Genomic DNA, 20,000 nt, shown 5'->3' with positions numbered 1-20,000 from the left:
AGTGCAGTTTTAGACTCCTTTGAAAGAGAAATATAGTGTCCAGAACTAAGGAGGAAATAATTCCATCTTTGAAGCACTGTGTTCAGTTCTGGGCACCACAGTTAGGAAAGACATTGGGCAACCAGAATGGTAGAGGACCAGTGCCTGGCAATAAATGCTTATTGATCGACTGACTGATTGGTTAAGGTCATGCTCTATAAGAATAGGTTGGAGGAAATGGGAATATTTAGCCTGGGAAAGAGAATAGTCAGGGGTACATGGTAGGTGTCTTAAAGTTGTTGTTTCTTTTGAACTATGGAATATTGTAGATTGGTTCCAAGGCAGAAGAGCATTAAGGGCTGGCAGTGAAGGTTAAGTGAGTTGCCTAGTCACACAGCTAGGAAGTGTCTGAGGCTAAATTTGAACCCAAGACCTCCCATCTCTAGGTCTGGCTCTCTATTTACTGAGCCATCTAACTGCCCCCCCCCAATTATCTGATTTTTCAATCCAATGAGCCATGTGATGAAATCTCTGGTTTACTCTTTGGTCACATAGAGGGACTAGAGAGACTCCAAGGCCATAAATGGACCCTCCTGTATCCTCTTGGTGTCCCAGTGGGTACAAATTTGGTTTTTCTCATTCTCCAGACAACAAAGACTTGTTACTCCATTCATTTCAGCAAGCACCTACTATGTGCCAAGCACTGGATATTCAAAGACAAAAAATGAAATCACCCCAGTCCTCAAGGAGCTCACATTTTACTCAAGGGATATAACCCAGAGTCACAGAATTTGAGACTGGGAAGGGACTTTAGTGACTTTCTAGTCTGGCTCATATATTGAAAGGAATCTTCCTATAACACACCTATATAAGTGGTTGTCCAACCACATATACACCAGTAAGGGAAAACAAAGTAATCTGATAAGAGAGAAGACACTAAATTGGAGGCATGGGGGCCATGTACCTGGGTGACCTTGGATGAGTCATTAACCCCTCCAAGCCTCAGTTTCCTCATCTGTAAAATGAGGGAATTGGATTTGATGACCTTCTCTGGACCTACTGAAAGAAGGATTTCTCTCCTACGCTACCCCAGGCATATAGGTCCTGCCTTCTGAGAGCCCTCTGAGATATATAGGGCACTTGTTCCCTAAGAGATGCTAAGGGGCCCATCCATTGGCCATCTGAACCAGATGTCTCCCTCCAACTTTAGATGGATGACCCTTAGGTCTGAAGGCTTTGTGAAGGTGGCAATTTTGCCCGGGCAATACTGGCCACATCTGTTGCAGGGGACTAGGCACCTCAGAAGAGAAAGGAAGTGGGATCTGAAAAGAGGAGCTCTCTAGTTAGATAGAATTTAAATGTCTAGAAGCTGCTTAGACCTTGAAGGTAAGCAGACCTTAACCTGTCTACCCAAGCCAATGCTGATGCCCAGTTTTCACCCACAGGACAGAGCTACACTTCAATCATCTGGCAGAGAACAATGTGTTTGGAATTGTGCCCTTGTCCAAGGTAAGGTAGCTGGATCTAAGAACCTATGGTTTTAGTCAAGTCATTTTAATTTTGCTATGCCTCAGTTTCCTCCTCTGTAAAATGAGGGGTCCTGTCTGGAGGTCTTGGAGGTCTAGGCCAAGTTAGAGCTGCTCTGTTCTAAACTTGATCCTTCACAGAGCCCCAGCAGCCATTGACCTTCTTGCCCTTTCAAGCCAGATTTTGCTGCCTGGGCTCTCTTCTTGGGGTATAACTGGGGTTTCCCCCATCACACCTTGGCAAGGAGAGCCAGCTTCCATTCTGCACTGCCATGCCCCCTATGCCAACACTTTTGTCATTTCCCTACAGCCTGAGGAGAAGCAGAAGGCGGCTCAGCAGTTCAGTAAGCTTCAAGCTGCCATGAAGGTTCTGGGCATTTCCCCTGATGAGCAGAAGGCCTGTTGGTTCATCTTGGCCGCCATCTACCACCTGGGAGCTGCAGGTGCCACCAAAGGTAAATGACCACTGGACAGAGCTGCATTTGCTTGGGTTGAGGAGCCCTAAGCCCAAGACCTTGAGGTCCCTCCAGGTTCCATCCAAGGGCTCACTAGAAGTTTTGCGATTTGGTGTTCTGTACAGGGCCTCGGTTTCTTCATTTGTGAAATAAGGGGGTTGGACTTGATGGCCTTTTAGGTCTAAATCTATGAACCCATGAGCTATCTAGGTATGTTGAAGCAAGATCATGATTGTATGTTTCCAGACCTCAGTTTCCTTATCTGTAAAGTGGAGGTGTTGGGCTAGATGGCCTCTGAGGGCCTTTCCAACTGTCTGTGGCCACCTTTGATCCATATAAGGAGAAAATAGACAGGCCTTGGCAATGGAGTAGCTATGGAGGGAGAGGGTGATGCTCAGGTGACTGGGATGATGGGCTTGCCCATAACAATTAGAGAGAAATCAGGAAGAAGGAAGGAGGGTTTGGTGGAAGAGATGGTCAATTTGGGATGTCTACTGGCCATCCAGCTCAAGATGAGAGGAGGTCAGCCGAGAAATTAGGGTTGAATAAGTCAAGTTGAGCATCATCCACATAGGACAATAATTGAATCAATGGGATCTGATAAGAAAAGGAGGGTGGCCCAGGACAGAACCCTGTAGGGAAACTGAATTCAAATCTGACTTCTGACACTTCTGGCTATGTAACTCTGAGCAAACCACTTAACCTCGGCCGCATAGCCCTTGCCCTCCTGCCTTTGAGTTTATTAAGGCAGAAAGTAAGGGTAAAAAAACCAACTCTATGGAGTACCCACAGTCAGTGGCCTGGCCTGGATGAAGATCTAGCAAAGGACACTGAGAAGAAGTGATCAGATTGGTAGGAGGAGAACTAGGAGAGGTTAATGGCATGGTCAGAACCTGGGATTCTGGGAGGAGGAAGAAGGGAACTTGGGGACCCCCCATATGAATAATTCTTATTCCTATTCCCTTTCACACAGCACCTCTTGAGGAACAATCTGGTAACTAAGCCCCTGTAACTCTCTCTATTGGGGATGGATGGTACTTTTCCTTCCTTCCCACTCTTGGGGTGAATGGTGCTCCCCTATGGTGTTCTCTCTATTCTCACTCTAGGGTGCTGGGATGTGTCTGGCTTAGTGGAGAAGGGAGCCAGTCTGGGAAGGAGCTGCAAAGTCTGAGTTAGGGGTGATCTGAGCAATTAGGGGGTCCTTGAGGGATGGGCCTGCAGTGGACCCCAGAGCAATTCTATCCCTTTGCTAGCCAGAATTCAAGTCCAGCTCCTCTTGCCCCAGCTCAGGGGCCAGACTGGTCCTCCTTAGCTCCTGGAAGCCACAGGCTGGCTTGCCCTTCTTTATAATCTCTCTCTCTCTCTCTCTCTCTCTCTCTCTCTCTCTCTCTCTCTCTCTCTCTCTCTCTCTCTCTCTCCCCGTGTAACCCTCATCTCTCTCTATCCCTCTTCTGTCTCCTTCTGTCTTTCTCCCTCTCTCGATCTCTCTTCCTCTCTCTCCTCCTCCTCCTTTTGCCCTCTCCCTCTTTCCCTTCTTTCTCTTTCTCTGTCTCCTCTTTCTCCTTTCTTTCTTCTCTGTCTCTGTGTGTGTCTCCCCCTCTCTCTTCTCTTTATCCTCTCTTTCTGTCTGTCTCCCTGTCTCCCTCCCTTTTCTCCCACTTTCTTTTTCCTGTCTCCTCTCTTTTCTCTCCTTCCCTCTTTTCTCTCTCCCTTCTCTCTGTCTCTGCCTCTCCTCTCTGCTTCTTTCCTTTGTCTTTCTTCTCTCTTTATCTGTCTTCCTTCCTCTTTCCCTTCTCTTCTCTCTTGCATGATGGGTAGTAGCCACCAGGGGGCAGTCGATGCCAGCAGGTGCCAGGGCTGCCAGCTTTCCACCTTTCTGCTTGGAGATTAAGGCATGGCTAAGCTCAATCGCTTTAGCAGGTTGAGGGGGTGAGGGCCAGGTGTGCTTGGTGCTGCGATCCCTCTAGGGCTGAGGGCTTCAGGAACGAAGCATTGGGGGGAGAGACCCTGAGCCCTCCTCTGGGGCTTGTATCACTGAAGCCCCAGTTGGGGGATCCAAGACCTTGGACAGCCTTTTCCCTTCCTGGGCTGGGAGCCTGGACATTCCTCCAGGACCACCTTTTCCTGCCCCCGTGTCATCGGGCAGCGGGACTGCTGAACCCAAAAAGGTAGCAGTGGGTGCCCGATGGGCAGATCAGGCAAGGAGAGAAGTCGGGGCCCGGCTTTAAAGTGCCACCCCCATAAGTGTGTGGGTGTGAACACACTGAGCTCCCGTGCCCGAGGAGCCCCGTTCTGTGCCGGGCAGGCAGCGAGGAGTCCTGGAGGTTCTGGGCAGCCCAGCTCTTTGGGGGGCTCTGGAGGGGGCGTTTCTGTGGCTGGATCTGTCACTGCCTCTGCTTTTCTGGGTTCTGTGTGTCTCCTGGGGGTGTGGATGTCTGTCTGGGGGAGTTTCAGAGAGTGCTTGTCTTTGAGTCAGCTTCTGTGTGTTGGAGGCGGGAAGCCTCGGCTCTGCGGACGGGTCTGTGTGTGTCTGTGTGTCTGGGCGCAGACCCGCTGCCGTCGGGCCCCCTTCCCCCTCTCCCCCCATCAGGCTGTGTTTATGGTTCTGTTTGCTAACAAACTGTTTTCCTTTGCATGCTGCATGCTGGCCCTTTGCCTTACAGAAGCTGCCGAAGGTAAAACCTCGTTTCTCGTTAGCTTCCCTTAATTACCGTGATTAGCCACATGTTGGCTGAGTCGTGTGTTTGTGTGGGCCGCTCCCTGCAGCTCCCTCTGGGCGGTGGGGGGTGCACGCTCTGGGCCTCCTTGCCCACTCTCCCCTGGCACGAGGGAGGGAGGAAGATGAGGAAGGGGCGGCAAACCCCCGGGCACCGGCTCCTTGGCTGCTCTTCCAGCCCCTCTGCCCTCCTCTCCAGGCATGCTCCGGGCCGGGCCCACCTCTGGAGGGCTTCTAGAAGCCTGCCCGGGCGTGGAGGCTTGCCACCTCTCGGCTAAGGGGCATGGGAGGCAGCGGGTGCTCAAACCTGCCTCATTTCTGTCACACTCACTTCTGGGGAAAATAGGGCGCTTCGAGGCCCCATGAGCCATCCAAGCAGAGCGGGCATCTCGGATGGGTGCCCTCGGGGCATCGGAAGCTGCCCCCTTCAGCCCCGCCTCTGCGTGGCACCTGGGCACCAAAGGGCTGATGACACCCGGCCCAGTTTTTTAAAATGCCCTCGATCCCTATCTGCCCGCGTCACGGGGACGTGACTTCCAGAGAGGGCTCCGCTGACGTGGTTTTCTCTGCTCTGTTCTGCAGCCGGGCGCAAGCAGTTTGCCCGCCACGAGTGGGCCCAGAAAGCCGCCTATCTGCTGGGCTGCAGCCTGGAGGAGCTCTCGTCCGCCATCTTCAAACACCAGCCCAAGGGCAGCCTCCAGCGCTCCACCTCCTTCCGCCAGGGCCCCGAGGAGAGCAGCCCCGGAGATGCGGCAGGTATCGTGGCACCCCCCGCCCAGCTGGCCCAGCATCGGCTTATCAGCGGTGTGCCCGAATGCTGGCCTCAGTGTCCCCAGCTCTAAAAAGGGGGTCGGTAATTCCGACAGAGAGTCGGTGTGGTAGAGCGACTAGGAACCTTGGGGAGGTTCCTGGCGGGCACCACAGAGCCAGGGAGTCTCCGACGCCGAATGCTAGAGCCTGGGTACACAGGGTGCCTCTGACACATGCTGGCTGTGTCCCCTGGGCAAGTCCCCCGGGGCTATAGAGCCTGGTGCCAGTCGGCCTCAGGAGAGAGAATTTCCACGCTGGGAGTGGTTGATACCAATGACATCACAGACCCAGTATTTTTTTTTTATGCCTTGAGGACAGCTTGGTGGCTCAGCGGGTGGAAAGCCAGGCCCAGAGACAGGAGGTCCTGGGTTCCAGTCTGTCCTCAGGCACTTCCTAGCGGTGTGATCCTGGGCAAGTCACTTCACCCCAAATGCCTAGTCCTCACCGCTCTTCTATTTTGGAACCGATACACAGTATTGATTCCAAGGCGGAAGGTGAGTGCTCAAGAAAAAATGGCTGCCGACTCTGTCTCAGGGCCTTTGGGAAGCTCCAGCGACTTCCAGAAAACAAGCCTTAAAAGCCTGGTGTAAATGGCTTCATTCCAGCATCATCTTTGCAAGTGAACTGGCGAGAGCCAGGTGTGGGCCTTTGACTCATCCTAGCGTCCCCCCAAAGCAAAGGACAGTCTCTGGGGCCTGAGCCCCGGCTGCAGGGGAGGACATGGGGGGTACGAAGAGACCCAAGTCCCTTGTCTGCCCACAGGCTCCAAGCTGAGCGCCCTCGAGTGTGTGGAAGGCATGGCCGCAGGCCTCTATTCCGAGCTCTTCACTCTCCTCGTCTCCTTGGTGAACAGGTACGTCCCTGCCTCAGGACCAGGGCCCGAGGGCCCACCGCTGTCCTGCAAAGGGTTCTAAGCCTCACCCCCAGAGCAGTCCCTGAGGCAGGGCACCCCTCCCTCCAGCAGAGAGTACCCTTGACCTAAGGCTCAGGGGAGGGAGATGCAGGGCTGGGGGAGAGCGCTCATGGAGGAGGTAGGGGAGGTAGTGGGACGTTGGCATGGGTGACATTGGGCAAGTCAGCCTCTTTGGGCCGCAGATTCATCTGTAAAATGGGGGAGTGGGATGTGATGACCTCCAAGGTCACCTTCAGCTCTAACTCTGTGACCTTATGACCCAGTGACCTCCAGGGTCCCTTTCAGGTTGAACTCTGTGGCTCAATGACCTCCAAGGTCACCTTCAGCTCTAGCTCTGTGACCTTATGACCCAGTGACCTCCAGGGTCCCTTTCAGGTTGAACTCTGTGGCTCAATGACCTCCAAAGTCCTTCCTAGGTCCAACTATGACCCATTGACCTCCAGGGTTCTTTTCTAGCTCTAATCCTGTGTCCTTATAATCCAGTGACCTCCAAGGGCCTTTCTAAGTCTAATTCTGTGACCCAGTGACCTCCACGGTTCTTTTCCAGCTCTAATTCTGCGTCCTTATAATCTAGTGACCTCCAAGGACCTTTCCAGGTCTAACTTTATAATTTTATAACTCAGTGACCCTCAAGGCAGAGTTTCTAAACTGGAGTGTGTGAACTGGTTTTTTCTATGTAATATTTTGATAACCCTATTCCAATACCCCTGGTTTCCTTTACAATCTTATTTTATGCATTTACATACTTAATTCTGAGAAGGGGTAGATAGACCTCGCTAGACAGCCGAGGGGATCCAAGACACAGGAAAGGTTAAGCCTCCTGCTCTAAGGCTCTTACGAGCCTGGGAGCCCATCATCTTTTCTTGCAGGACATGGGGCATTTTGGAAAGGAATCCAGAAGCCTCACGGTCCTGGCTTGGTGAGGGAGGGGATGTTCCTTGGTTGGGATTGGACTTGGCAGATGCTGCTGCCATCACTTATACTCTGACTCCTATCCTTTCCCTGAAGGTCCCTCAAGTCCAGCCAGAATTCCCTCTGCTCCATGATGATCGTGGATACTCCTGGCTTCCAGAATCCAGACCTGGGAGGCTCAACTCGAGGGGCCTCCTTTGAAGAACTGTGCCACAATTACACCCAGGACCGGCTCCAGGCCCTCTTCCATGAAAGAACCTTTGTGCAGGAGCTGGAGAGATACAAAGAGGTAGGGCCCTCTCCAGTCCTACCCCCTTCCCTCAAAGTGGCAAAGCTGGACATTTCTGTCTTTGCTTCCCCTGAGAAGGCAAACCCAAGACCCAAGATGGCAGGATGAGAGGATGTTTGGGGGATTTATAGATGAAACAGAAATCCCACTTTTGTGCTCACTAAGACCAACTTCTAACTCTTTTACATCCAGTCTACTCCTTTCCCAGACCTAAGAACTCAATCCTTTGAATGTCAGAACCTCCATCCCTTTTAGTCCTTCTGCTACCAGAATATGCCAGTCCCTAAGCCTATGGTCTTATTATTTTGTGAGGAGTTTGACCAGTAAAAAAGTCAGATCAGCAGGTGGATCTGACTCTGAATGCCCTATCCTAAGCCCCTCAATCCCTGGCATCTGCTTGGTTCCATTTTCAGGACTCCTTAAGACATCCTCTGGATTTCCAGCCATGAAAAGTCCTTACACCCAAGGGGTTGGGTTTGATTTTTTTCCTTTTAGTCTTTAAAAAAACCTTTAATTAAAATTATTTTTATCAAACTTTTCTTTTTTGTCTCCAAATACATCCCTCCCTTATAAGTTTTTTTAACCCTTACTTTCTGTCTTAGAAGAGGTAATTGGTACTTGGATAAATAAATAAATAGGAAAATCCATTTAAGTACCAATTTTTATTTTTGCCATGGTGATGAGCCGGCTGGCAGGAGCCTGGGGGTGCTGCCTTTTGCTCCTTCTCTCCCAGAGCCCCCACTAAGGTTTCTCTTTGGCTCTGAAGCTGCCCTTTTTATACTCAACTATCCTGCTGCTGTCTTTCTTAGGAAAATGTTGAATTGGCATTCGATGACCTGGAACCTGGTGCAGTGGACTCTGTAGATGCTGTGGACCAAGCCTCCCAACAAGCCCTGGTAAGGATTGGTGGGTTGGGTCTGGCCTTCATCTGCCCAATTCTCATTTCTCTTCCTCTTCTTCTCCTTCCCTTCCCTTATCGAAAGTTCAGTTTGACAAACATGGATTCCTCACACCCTTCCAGAGAGCCTAGAGGTAGTATTTCCCTCTGCCTCAGTTTCCCCCCTTGTAAAATAGTGAGATGGGACACTGGATGGCCTCTGAGGCCCCTTCCAGCTGTACATCTAAGAGCCTTAGACAAAAGCAATGTGGTCCAATGGCCAGAGCATTACATCTGGAGTCAAAGACCTGGGTTTACATCTCAGCCCGACTGCCACATACTCCCTGTGGGCCTAGGGCAAGTTACAGTTCCTTGTTGGGCCTTAGTTTCCTTATCTCTAAGATGTGGGGGTTGGACTAGACAAGAATAATATAATAAAAGCTAGCATTTCTATAATGCCTTAAAGTTGCAAAACACTGTGCATGTATGATATTATTTGAGCCTCACAATAGGGAGGGAAGTGGATTCTGTTATTATTCCCATTTTACAGATAAGGAAACTGAGTCACAAAGTGTTTATATCACATACATAGTAGGTGTCTGAGGCAGGATTTGAACTTGGGTCTTCCTTAGTCCCCGTCCAGCCTTTTTCCATGAATTAATCCATGCACCCATGATCTCCAGGGTTTCTTCTAGCTCTAAACCTTGGGTTCTTACACCTTCCAGACCTTCCCAGATCCAGTGCCTTCCATCCCTATGGCAAGCAAAAGGAGAGTCCATGGCCCAGGGGCCAAGCTTGCGCCCTCTGCCTGCTTTGGGCCAGAATTGGACCCCAGGCTCATGAGAGAATTTCCTCTCATACCAGAGAGGGATCAGGCCTCCCATCGAGGCAGCCAGGAGCACCTCCGGGCCTGAGTGGTGGGAGCCATGATCGGGCACAGGGGAGAAGGCCAGATTCTCTCTTCCCACAGAACCCAGCCAGGAGGCGGCTTTCGATTCCGGCTGGCCATTCTCACTGAGCTGTCTGGACAACAAAAGGCTTCCCCTGGCTGAAGGGCTTTGTGATCAGAGATAGAGAGGTTGGCATGGTGGGGGGGTCAGAGGATTGGGGAGGCAGGGACTCCAGAAAGCCTTGCTGATTGGCTAGTCCTAACGAGTGCCTAGCGCTTGCTGTTTGCCCTTAATTAGGCAAATTGCACAAGACGGTTTATTAGAAAATTGACGTTGATGCTGGGTTGCTAATTTCCCTCTTTAGCTTTGATCCCTGTCACCCTCTTCCAGCCCTTCCCCTGAGGATGGGCTGGGTACAGCTGGCATCCAGGGTTCAGACGGGCTGCTACCGCTGCTAGCCTGGGAGCCCTCTCCCTGCCCAAGTCTGGGGGCTTTGGGGGCAGGTCCATCCACTTTCCCCTGACCCTGGGGCATGCATCTTGGCCATCCCGGAGAGTCCCAGGAAGGATTAATGGGTGCTTTAGAGACCCAGGCAGAGATTAGGCTGTGGTGGATGGGGTTCAGACCTTCCCTTGGGATCACATTCCTCTCCCTCATTGGTGGGGGCTGCCCATGAAAGCCCCTTTCCCTTCCATGGAGGGCTTCTACTGCAAGGGAGCCAGGTAGCCACTTACCATTCTTAGGAATCGACGCCGTCTTCCTGACGCCCAGCCCCATCCGTCATGGTACCTTAATCACCCATCCGGCCTCAGCCTTGTTCTGCCAGGGTCTCTCTTTTATCCTTTTAGCACTAATGACTCAGGCAACACGTGAAGAAAGCGTGAGCTGCCAGGGCAGAGGGGAGGAAAAACAGCTGGAGGAGAACCAGAGGGGAAAGGGAGCCCTCAGTCTCCATCAGTGTCAGGTCATTTGGGGACCATAATAAGGGGGGCAAAGGAGAGAAATGTAACTGGTGCTTTCTGGTCAGTGAATCAGAAGGAATTGATTAGCAAGAGCCTTCTCTGTTCCAGATCCCAGGCTAGGCTCTTACAGGGAAGGCCCAGGAATTCCTCCACTCTGGGGCCCTTCCATCAGGGACTTGAATCCTACTCTCTCATTTTATAGATGGGGTAACTGAGGCCTAGATGGGTTAAGTGACTTAGGATCGTGGCTGTAAAGAGAGAAGTGAACTCAGACAAAGAATGCTCTCTGCCTCCAGAGAAAGGACTGCTAGAGTTGGAAGGCAGATGAAAGCGTACTGTTTCTCACTTGGGCTTTTGGTATTATATGATTATTCTCTTACAAAAATGAACAATATGGAAATGTGTTTTGGATGATGATACACGTATAACCCAGATTGAATTGCTTGCTACCTCTGGGAGGAGGGAGGGAAGGAGATCATTTGGAACATATAATTTCGGAAAACTTATGTGGAAATTTGTCATTACATCTAATAGATGAAAACAAAATATCTTTATAATAAAAAAAGGAAGTAAACTCAAAGGCTTTCTAGTCTCCCATTTTACAGATGTGGACACGAGACTCAGGGAAGTTAAGTGACTTTTTAGGTATCATGGATAGGACCTCAGAGCTCATCTTGTCTTGATTCCCTCATTACCCTGAGGCCCAGGTGAAGAGAATTGCCCAAGGTTACATAGAGAGTGAATGTCAGATGTGGGATTTGAACCCAGGCCTTCCACAGTCAGTATTCTCTTCCTCCTCCTTTTCTTCCCCTATCCTCCCATCTGGCTCCATCCTAGGCAGTTTTTTGTAAGCCCAGATCACATAGCCTATCTCCCCTCTTAGGTGCGTTCCCTGGCCCGGCCAGATGAGGCTCGGGGACTGCTGTGGCTGTTGGAGGAGGAGGCTATGGTGCCAGGTGGCACTGATGAGGCCCTGCTTGAGCGGCTTTTTTCATACTATGGCCCCCAGGATGGCGACAAGAAAGGTGAGTGGCAGAGCTTCCCCCACTTCTCCAGGAGGGTGACCAATCTCCCTGTTCTTCATGGTGGGCTGACCTACCTTTGCTCAGCATTATCTGAAGGACCTCAAGCCCTAGGGGTCTCCTTACAGGGCAGTGCCACCCTGGGTCCCTTGGGCATCATGTCTTTATGCCTCATCCCTTGGGGAATTTTCCCAGCCTCAGGAGTCGGTCCCTGATCACTTCTCTTTCCACCCTCTAGGACAGAGCCCCCTTCTTCGAAGCAGCAAACCCCACCACTTCCTCCTGGGCCACAGCCACAACACCAACTGGGTGGAGTACAATGTGGAAGGCTGGCGGAACTATGCCAAGCAGAACCCTGCCATGCAGAATGCCCCACGGCTCCTGCAGGACTCTCAAAAGTAAGAACCCTCCTGCCCTTGGGGCTGCAAGTAGGTCTAAAGGCTGATGGACTACCAGGGGTGTGGAAAGGGGTTCCTAAGACAGTCTCTGCCTTCTAAAGGGGGAGATAACACATCAAGGGGGGAGTAGTAGCCAGGGATGGACATTTTAATCCTGAAAGTTACCCATAGTAGTGGGATAAGGATTGAGGAGCAGTTTGATACAGCCCATCCAGGAACAACTGCAGAGTTGTTAGAATGTGTTGTGTGTGTGGCGCTTGGTGGAGGTGGTGGGTAGCGGGTTTTCAAGCTCTTCTTCTTTACAGACTCTATATTGCACTCCCCTCTAGTCAAACTGTCCTGCTTGCTGTTTATCATATAGCAAAGGATATCTCCTGCCTTGGCACCTTCCCTTGTGACTTGGAATTTCTTGGAATCCCTAATTCTTTTTAAGGCTCAAGACAAGGGCCATTCCTACGTGTAGCCTTCCCTAATCCCACCAAATATCAGTACTTTCCTCCATACCCAGAATTGTTCTTTATTTATTGAAAACTTATATTTCATTGAAATATGTTTTATATTAAATTTTTTAGTTTGAAAATATTTTTTGAAAATTGAAAAATTTGAACTGTGAAAATATTGAATATATATTTTTATTTTGAAAATAGTTTAGATGCATTTTTCTTTTTTAACTTTAATGTTTTTTTTCAAATTCTATGAAAAACAATTTTTAACATTCATTTTTTCAATTTGGAATTTCAAATTCTTTCCTTCCTCTTCCTGTTTCGCTCACTGAGAAGGCAAGCAATTGGATAGAGGTTTTGTCTTTGTTTTTCTCTGGGCATGTTGCTTTCTTCCCAACAGAATATAAGCCCCCTGAGGGCAGAGGCTATTTGACTCTTCAATGCCTTGGTTCTCACCTGACACTAGAACCCTGAAACTTGCTTATCAATGCTTGCTGAGCTGAGTTGACCACCTGCTCCCTGTCCTCTGTTAGGAAGATCATCAGTAACCTGTTTGTGGGCCGGGCTGGCAGTGCCATGGTGCTATCGGGTTCCATCGCAGGACTGGAAGGGGGTTCCCAGCTGGCACTTCGAAGGGCCACCAGCATGCGAAAGACATTTGCCACTGGAGTGGCAGCTGTCAAAAAGAAGTCTCTCTGTATCCAGATCAAGCTCCAGGTGGTGAGTACAGTACACCACAGTGCTTTATCCTTGACCCTAGAGTCTCCAAGGCACCCTCCTCTTCCTCCTCTTCCTCCTCTCCCTCCATTAGCCCAGCCCAGCATCCACTGGAGGGCAAGGGGCCTGAGGCTGTCTTGAAGCAAGGGGGCTCCCCTTGGTCCTAGCCTTGGATGGAGAGATTCAGGGGAATAGCTGCTCACCAGGGTCACTTCTTCCTGTAGGTCTTTTGCCTAGCGTGGAATGTGGTCCTTTCTTTCTCTGCCTCTTAGAATCCCCAGCTCCTTTCCAAGCTCAGCTTAATCACCCTTTAACCCCCATAGGCTCACTGAGCCAAAGAAGGAAAAGACCTCAGAGGCCAACTGGTCAAACCCCTTCATTTTACAGATGAAGAAACGGAGGCCCAGAGACTTGTCCAAGGGCTACATAAGGAGTTAAGCCTCAGTGGCAAGTCCCCTCATTCTGCAGTACTTCCCCCCAGCTTCCAGTGCCTCCCCCTCAAGAACCTGTATTTGCTTTTTTTTGGTATATATGCTCAGATAGAATATAAACTCCCCAAGGGTAGGGGCTGTTTCAGTTTTTTTTTAATCTAAAGTGTTTACACAGAATTTGGCATATAGTAGGTGCTCAATAAATGTTTGTGATTTGGCTGATTGAAGCTATATCCCAGTAGCTATCTTTCAAGGAGATGGCCAAAGCATCTTCTGGCCTCCAGAGAGTAGAGTCTAACCATGCTGAGGGCTGGGCTAGCCATTGGCAAGGTACCAAGAGCATGGCATCATGGATGGAGCACCAGGCTAGGAGTCAAGGGACTTGGGTGGTTTTTTCCTGCCTCCACGTCTCCCAGCCATGGGTCCTAGGGCAAGTTACTCAACCTCTTTAGGCCTCTTTTTTTTTCATCTGTAAAATGGAATGTAATCATAGCCAACCTTCCTAATCTCCTAACTACTATAATAATCAGAATGAGATAATCAAGTATAAGGGCTTTGCAGGGTATAAATCACAAGATACTGGACTTTTAATCTACTTTTCCGTTATATTTTCCCCCAAATATCCAGCTATCATTTTTGCCCTCTCCTACCAAGGGAGCCAATCTTATAAGGAAGATTTTAAAAGAAACAGGAAAAAATAACAGTTTAATAACAAAACTAACCAACATGTTAATTGTTCCTGTTGGTGTGCCACCTTCCATAGCCATAGTCTCCCCCTCCCCCACCTTTGCAAAGAGAGGCTGGAAAGGAATCTTCTCAGCTCCTTTCTGGAGGCCAAACTTCATTCTTAGAGTCATCACCGGGTATGTCATTACATTTTTTAACACCCTTATTTTCAGTCTTTGTCTAAGACTCTAAGACAGAAGGACAGAGACTGCTAGGTAACTAATGCATACTTAACCCCATTGACTAGTCCCTAGCTCTCCTCTGCCTTGGAACCAATACATACTATTGAGGGTAAGAGGTTTTTGTTTTGTTTTTGTTTTTAAACCAGAAAAGCAAGGGCTAGGTAAACAGGGGTAAGTGACTTGTCCAGGGTCATACAGCTAGGAAGTATCTGAGGCCAAATTTGAACTCAGGACCTCCTGACTCCAGGCTTGTCATTCTATCCACTGTGCTACCTCACTGCCCTACCATTACATTTTAAAAATCCTTTTTATCTACACGGGTAGCATCATCGTGAGGTTTCTGTTTGCTTCCCCCTGCATCAGTTCAAAGAAGTGTTTCCATACTTCTCTGCATTCTCCAGAATCATTATTTATTACAGCACAGTCATAGTTCCATTATATCCATGGGCCACAATTTGTTTAGCCATTCCCCAGATGATGGACACCTACTTTGTTTCCAGTTCTTGGTGACTAAGTGCTAGGGCCACAAAATGGAAAATCAAGATTGTCTCTGCACCGCACATTTTAATTGGGGTAGACTGCATGGAGAAGATGACTCATGTTCACATTCATGTTCATAGCAGATGGGAAGGCCAAGAAGTACTTGGGCAGTGAGAGCCATAGGGTAGATGGCAAGGCCCCAAGGACTTCTGGGAGCAGTATTGGGGTGGATGGTCCATGACTGAGAAGATGGCGGCTCCAAGGGTCAGAGTGGGCTCTGAGATCTCTCCAGCACACCTAGGAATGAGGGACCCAACATCCCGCTGTTGGTGCCTGATGGGAGCGGGGAAATGGGGTACTGGAGACTAATTAGTCAGACTTTTGGGGATATATTCCCTTTGGTCTCCGAGTCCACATTTGTCATTTTTTTAAGGAAATCACAGATAAGTATTATTGAACATTCACCCTACCTGGAAAGCTCTCCTTCCTCATCAACTACTGACCTTCTGGGCTTCCTTTAAATCCTAAAGAAAAATATACTTTCTCCTGGAAACTTTCTCCAAGCCTTTTCCACACCAGTGCCTATTTAACCTGCCTACAAGCTTTTTGAGTCTATTCCTTGCTATGTTGTCTTCCTCTTTAGATTATAAGCTCCCTGAGGGCAGGGACTATCTTTTGTCTCTTTTTTTACACCCCCAGCTCTGTCCCTGGCACATAGCAGGTGATTAATAAATGTTGATTGATTCTTCTGGACAAGGTTGGAAGTTGACCTCATGGCAGATGACCCCTGATGGCCACCCTCTCTCCTTCCCTCCCTCCTTCTGCAGGACGCACTCATTGACACGATCAGGAAATCCAAACTGCATTTTGTTCACTGTTTCCTGCCTGTGGCGGAGGGCTGGGCAGGTGAACCCCGCTCGGCCTCTTCCCGCCGGGTAAGCAGCAGCAGTGAGCTGGACCTGCCTCCCGGGGAGCACTGTGAGACCGGCCTCCTGCCACTGGATATTCCCCTGCTCCGGGCCCAGATTCGTGGCTCTCGTCTTCTGGATGCCCTTCGCATGTATCGACAAGGTGGGCCCTTTGCTCTTGCTCATCTCCTCCCTCTGTCACTTCCCTCCTTCTTCCTTTGATCTTTATTTTCCCACCCTTTCTTCCTCAAATCTCTCTTCTTCCCTCTCTTAATGCTCTCTTCTCAGGTCCTAACTCTGCCTCCCACCTGTCCCTTGCTACTTCCTGGCACCCTTCCTTTTTGCTTTTTTCCCCTTTCCACGACAGATACTTTTCCTCTCTCGTTCCTTTTTTATCTGTCTGTGGAAAGGCTATATGGTACTTAAATTTTGGCCAAAAAAGCATCAATGCAGATGGCAAGTCCCCAAGGACCATAGGGAGCAACATCATGGTAGACAGTCTCCTTCCAAGAGAATTGTGGGTTCAAGAATCAGAGAGAGGGGGCTCTCAGGCAGCTCAGTGGATTGAGAGCCAAACTTAGAGATGAGATATCCTGGCTTCAAATCTGGCCCTAGATATTTCCTAGCTGTGTGACCCTGGGCAAGTCACTTGACCCCCATTGCCTATCCCTTACAACTCTTTTGCCTTAGAGCCAACACACAGTATTGATTCTAAGACAGAAGGTAAGCATTAAAAAAAAAAAGTCAGAGGGCTAGAAATGACTGGGGCTCTGGGATATCTCCAGCAGAGATGGATGAGCAACCCCTCCCAGTAGGAGCCTTTGTGGGCCCCTCTCTTCCTCCTTCCTTTCCTCCTCCCCTTTTCCCAGGTTGCCCTTCCCCTCCTTGCTCATGCTCTCCTTTCTTTTCTCTCTCTCTTCCCAGGCTTTGTTCCCACATGTTGTTTTCTCTCTTCTGCCTCTCCCTATCTCTCCCAGCTCTCCTTTCTTCCTTTTCTCATTGCCCTCCCTCCTTCCCTTCCAGTCACCCCCATGCCCTATCCCTGTCTCTCCTGCCCCCTTCTCTCCTAGTATGGAATGTTCAATATCATTTCAAAGCTCAGTAACAATAATTGACCCAAGTTCCTGTGGATTGGGGCCATCCCTCAAGTCAGTGGGCATTGAGTCAGATTTTAGCAGAGAATAAGGGGAGGGGTATGAAATCTGCCATTAAATAATTAAGAATAATTTTTAGCTCTTCCCTTCTATCTTAGAATCAATACTATGTATTGGTGTGGTAAACACTATACAGTGGGGAGTAAGTGACATGCCCAGGGTCACACAGCTAGGAAGTATCTGAGGCCAGATTTAAATCCGGTACCTCCCGTCTCAAGGTCTGGCTCTTAATCCACTGAGCTACCCAACTGCTTCCAATAATTAAAATTCTTAAGAAAGATCAGGTAGATGTTATACTGTCTGGTAATCCCTGGTGTAGTGGGAGGGAGAATGGAATGACAGACATTGTTTGTTCGAGGTATCTGACTCTCCCTTTTGCCTTTGGTCAGGTCTGAGCAGGCAAAGGCAGGTAGGGCCCCCACAGCCCAAGGCCAAGGTCATCCTCAGCCCTCTGACATCATAGGTTCAGCTCTCGAAGTAGAAGGAACCTCAGCCTCCTTATTGTACAGAGGAGGAGCCTGAGGCCCAGGGAGGTGACAGGAATCGTTTGAGGTCACCCAGGTAGTAAACTTCACAAGTGGCATTTGAACCCACTCACTCCAGGGCCAAGGGAGGTGAGGGTGCGTCCTTCTACTGTCCCATTCATAACCCTTCTCTCAGCAGCCTGAGCCTTGAGACAGGGACTCCCTGACTGCTCTGAATAAATCATTGATCTGTCCCCATGTCTTGATATGGAGTTGGTGTTTATTATTTCAAAACCAGATTGTTACCGTGCTGAACCAAAATCAATGTACTTTACTCAAACAAGCAGGTCGATGAGGCTGGCGGCAAAGGGGGGCCCCCTCCTCCCCCTCGGCCTCGAAAGCCATCCATCGTGCTGATGATTAATTAAGATGCCGGGCGTCTGCACCCGCTCTCCCAGCCCATCAATTTAATTGCAATTCAGATACAATCAATAGCTTGCTCCATCCTGGCCCCTCAGAGGACCCTGGCCTCCTGTTTCACTTATCAGGCACATGCATCAGCCTCATTCCCGAGTTGGATGGTTGCCCAGAGCCAATCAGGAGCTCCAGGGCAGCTCACCTGCCCATACCCCTGCCCTCCTGTTGGCATCACACTTGCAGGGCCAGTTTCTATGAGGGGCAGCACACTCTAACATCACTCCCCAGTTAGGACCAGTGAAGGTGTCTGGCTTTATGACCTTTGGATCAGGAATGATTTTAGGGGTCATTTTGCCCTTCCACCACCTCTAATAGGGTCAAGATCGACCCCCTATGGAAGAATATTCTCCAGCCTCTTTAGGTTGGCTAGTTTAGGAATGCAAAGGTTCATGGGAAGACCTTCCTGATAAAGAGCTTTAGTCTCCTGCTGCAGTATAAGCATATTTCCTCTTAGGTTCTTCATAAATAGGGAAGGTGGGCAGCCAGGTGGCTTAGTGCCTAGAGCATCAGAACTAGAATCCTGGGTTCAAATCTGGCTTCAGATACTTCCTAGCTGAGTGACCCTGGACAAGTTACTTAATTCCAATTGCCTAGCCTTTAGCTCTTCTGCCTTGGAACCAATATTTAATATTGATTCTAAGACAGAAGGTAAGGGTTTTTTTTTTTAAAGAAAAGAACTCCTGCCCTAGAGATAACTCTTTAGAGACATGAGGGATGATTACAATGACCTGTCCCCTTTCATCACCTATTCCTTATTCCAGCCCTCCTCCAGCATGGTGCAATAGGAAGATTGCTGAATTTGGAGCCAGAGGTCCCAGCTCCTACTAGTGACCTTGTCACTAACTCCCTGTGTGACTTTAGATAAATCCCTTATCTTCCCCAGGCTTCCCTTTCTTCCTACATACACAAAGGGCTTAGACTAGGTGGTCCCTGAAGTCTCTTCCAGAGCACCTATAAACACTGAGATTCAGGGTTCAATTCCTATCTCTGGTATTTGGTACACATTTGACCCTGGGTAAGCCTCCTCTTTCCCTCTCTGGACCTCCATCAAGGGGGTTAGTTAGATGGCCTCCAAGGGCTCTTCCAGCTCTAGATCTGGTATCCAACTCCAGGCTCATCATCTAGATCAACACATGGGCACTGCCTCTCTGCCATATTCCAATCAGAAGGAACCCTGATGACCAGATGGCCCCTGTTCTCATCTCCCATCTAGGTTATCCTGACCACATGGTGTTCTCAGAGTTTCGGCGACGTTTTGATGTCTTGGCACCCCATCTTACCAAGAAGCATGGGCGCAACTACATTGTTGTGGATGAGAAAAGAGTAAGTTATTTTCCCCATTCTCTGCCTTTGAAAATGTCTTTGATACCCCAGGATTCATTTTCTGTTTTTTTTAAACCCTTATCAATTCTTAGTATCAATTCTTGGTCAGAAGAGTGTAGGCAATTGGGGTTAAGTGACTTGTCCAGGCTCATGTAGCTAAGAAGATTGCCGAGGCCAGATTTGAACCCAGGATCTCCAGGTCTGGTGCTCTCTCCATAGCTACCTTCCAGGATTCACTTTCCTCTCCAAGAGAGGAAGTCCTGTCTGCTCATCTCTCTTTGTCGAAGGAAGAAGAGAGGTTTGAGGTTGAACATCCAAGATATCAGGCGAGACATTTAGTTTTGGGTCCCAGAAAGAGAAGTGAAGAAGCCCGTTGTTTTTGGTGGGCCGAGGCATGATGTCTATCTCTTTTCCCTTGAGAACTTGTTGGAGGGTGGGATGTGCTAAAATTTCCCTGGTCAGAGCTGGTTATCTCTGTGTGCTTCTGATGGATAACTGGTCTTTGGAGCCTCACCCCAAGGATCAGTAGCTCTGGTTTCTATAGTGAGCAGGGTAGTGGTGCTTGGACCTCTGACAGTGGCTTTGAGGGATGGCAAACCTGGAAACCCTCTCTAAAGGCCCACAACAGCAAGTTTGGAGATAGGGTCTTGAAGGGACCAGCCATGTAGAAGGGAGCAATTGCCTAGGACAGGGGAAGGAACACAGTAAGCACTCAATAAATGCTTGTAAGGGCAGCGAGGTGGCTCAGGGGATAGACAGATATCCAAGGTTAGAAGAGCGGTCCTGGTTTAGATCTGGCCTCAGACACTTCTTAGCCATGTGACCCTGACCAAATCATTTCATCTTCACTGCCTACCCCTTACCTCTCTTCTGCCTTGAAACCAGTATGAAGTATTGATTCTAACATGGAAGGCAAAGATCTAAAATTAAGTTAAATTAAATAAAT

The 20,000-nt window shown here is 49.3% G+C and overlaps 1 protein-coding gene and 1 long non-coding RNA gene across 16 annotated transcripts in view; one reads left to right on the top strand and one right to left on the bottom strand.

Annotated features, from left to right (window-relative positions):
* Positions 1–20,000, top strand: part of MYO18A (myosin XVIIIA) — a 157,310-nt gene that overhangs the window by 89,003 nt on the left and 48,307 nt on the right. For 12 of the 15 annotated variants that reach the window (XM_056819563.1, XM_056819565.1, XM_056819564.1 and 9 more), the window contains 12 exons: positions 1,425–1,488; positions 1,816–1,960; positions 2,934–2,954; positions 5,259–5,432; positions 6,249–6,339; positions 7,408–7,600; positions 8,410–8,496; positions 11,213–11,354; positions 11,590–11,749; positions 12,726–12,912; positions 15,556–15,799; positions 18,945–19,054. In XM_056819563.1, the coding sequence (XP_056675541.1) occupies positions 1,425–1,488; positions 1,816–1,960; positions 2,934–2,954; positions 5,259–5,432; positions 6,249–6,339; positions 7,408–7,600; positions 8,410–8,496; positions 11,213–11,354; positions 11,590–11,749; positions 12,726–12,912; positions 15,556–15,799; positions 18,945–19,054 (1,618 nt within the window). The remainder of the gene's footprint in view (positions 1–1,424; positions 1,489–1,815; positions 1,961–2,933; positions 2,955–5,258; positions 5,433–6,248; positions 6,340–7,407; positions 7,601–8,409; positions 8,497–11,212; positions 11,355–11,589; positions 11,750–12,725; positions 12,913–15,555; positions 15,800–18,944; positions 19,055–20,000) is intronic. The other 3 variants (XM_056819562.1, XM_056819561.1, XM_056819552.1) reach the window with 1 other exon arrangement.
* Positions 14,642–20,000, bottom strand: part of LOC103098982 (uncharacterized) — a 7,048-nt gene continuing 1,689 nt past the window's right edge. Inside the window, exon 3 of the long non-coding RNA XR_001627356.2 lies at positions 14,642–15,025. This is a non-coding gene — a long non-coding RNA (uncharacterized LOC103098982). The remainder of the gene's footprint in view (positions 15,026–20,000) is intronic.

This window comes from Monodelphis domestica, chromosome 2, assembly GCF_027887165.1.
Source record: "Monodelphis domestica isolate mMonDom1 chromosome 2, mMonDom1.pri, whole genome shotgun sequence".
Taxonomy (NCBI): Eukaryota; Metazoa; Chordata; class Mammalia; order Didelphimorphia; family Didelphidae; genus Monodelphis; species Monodelphis domestica.
Note: the sequence above shows the minus strand (reverse complement) of the source record. Positions and strands in the feature narration are given on the sequence as shown.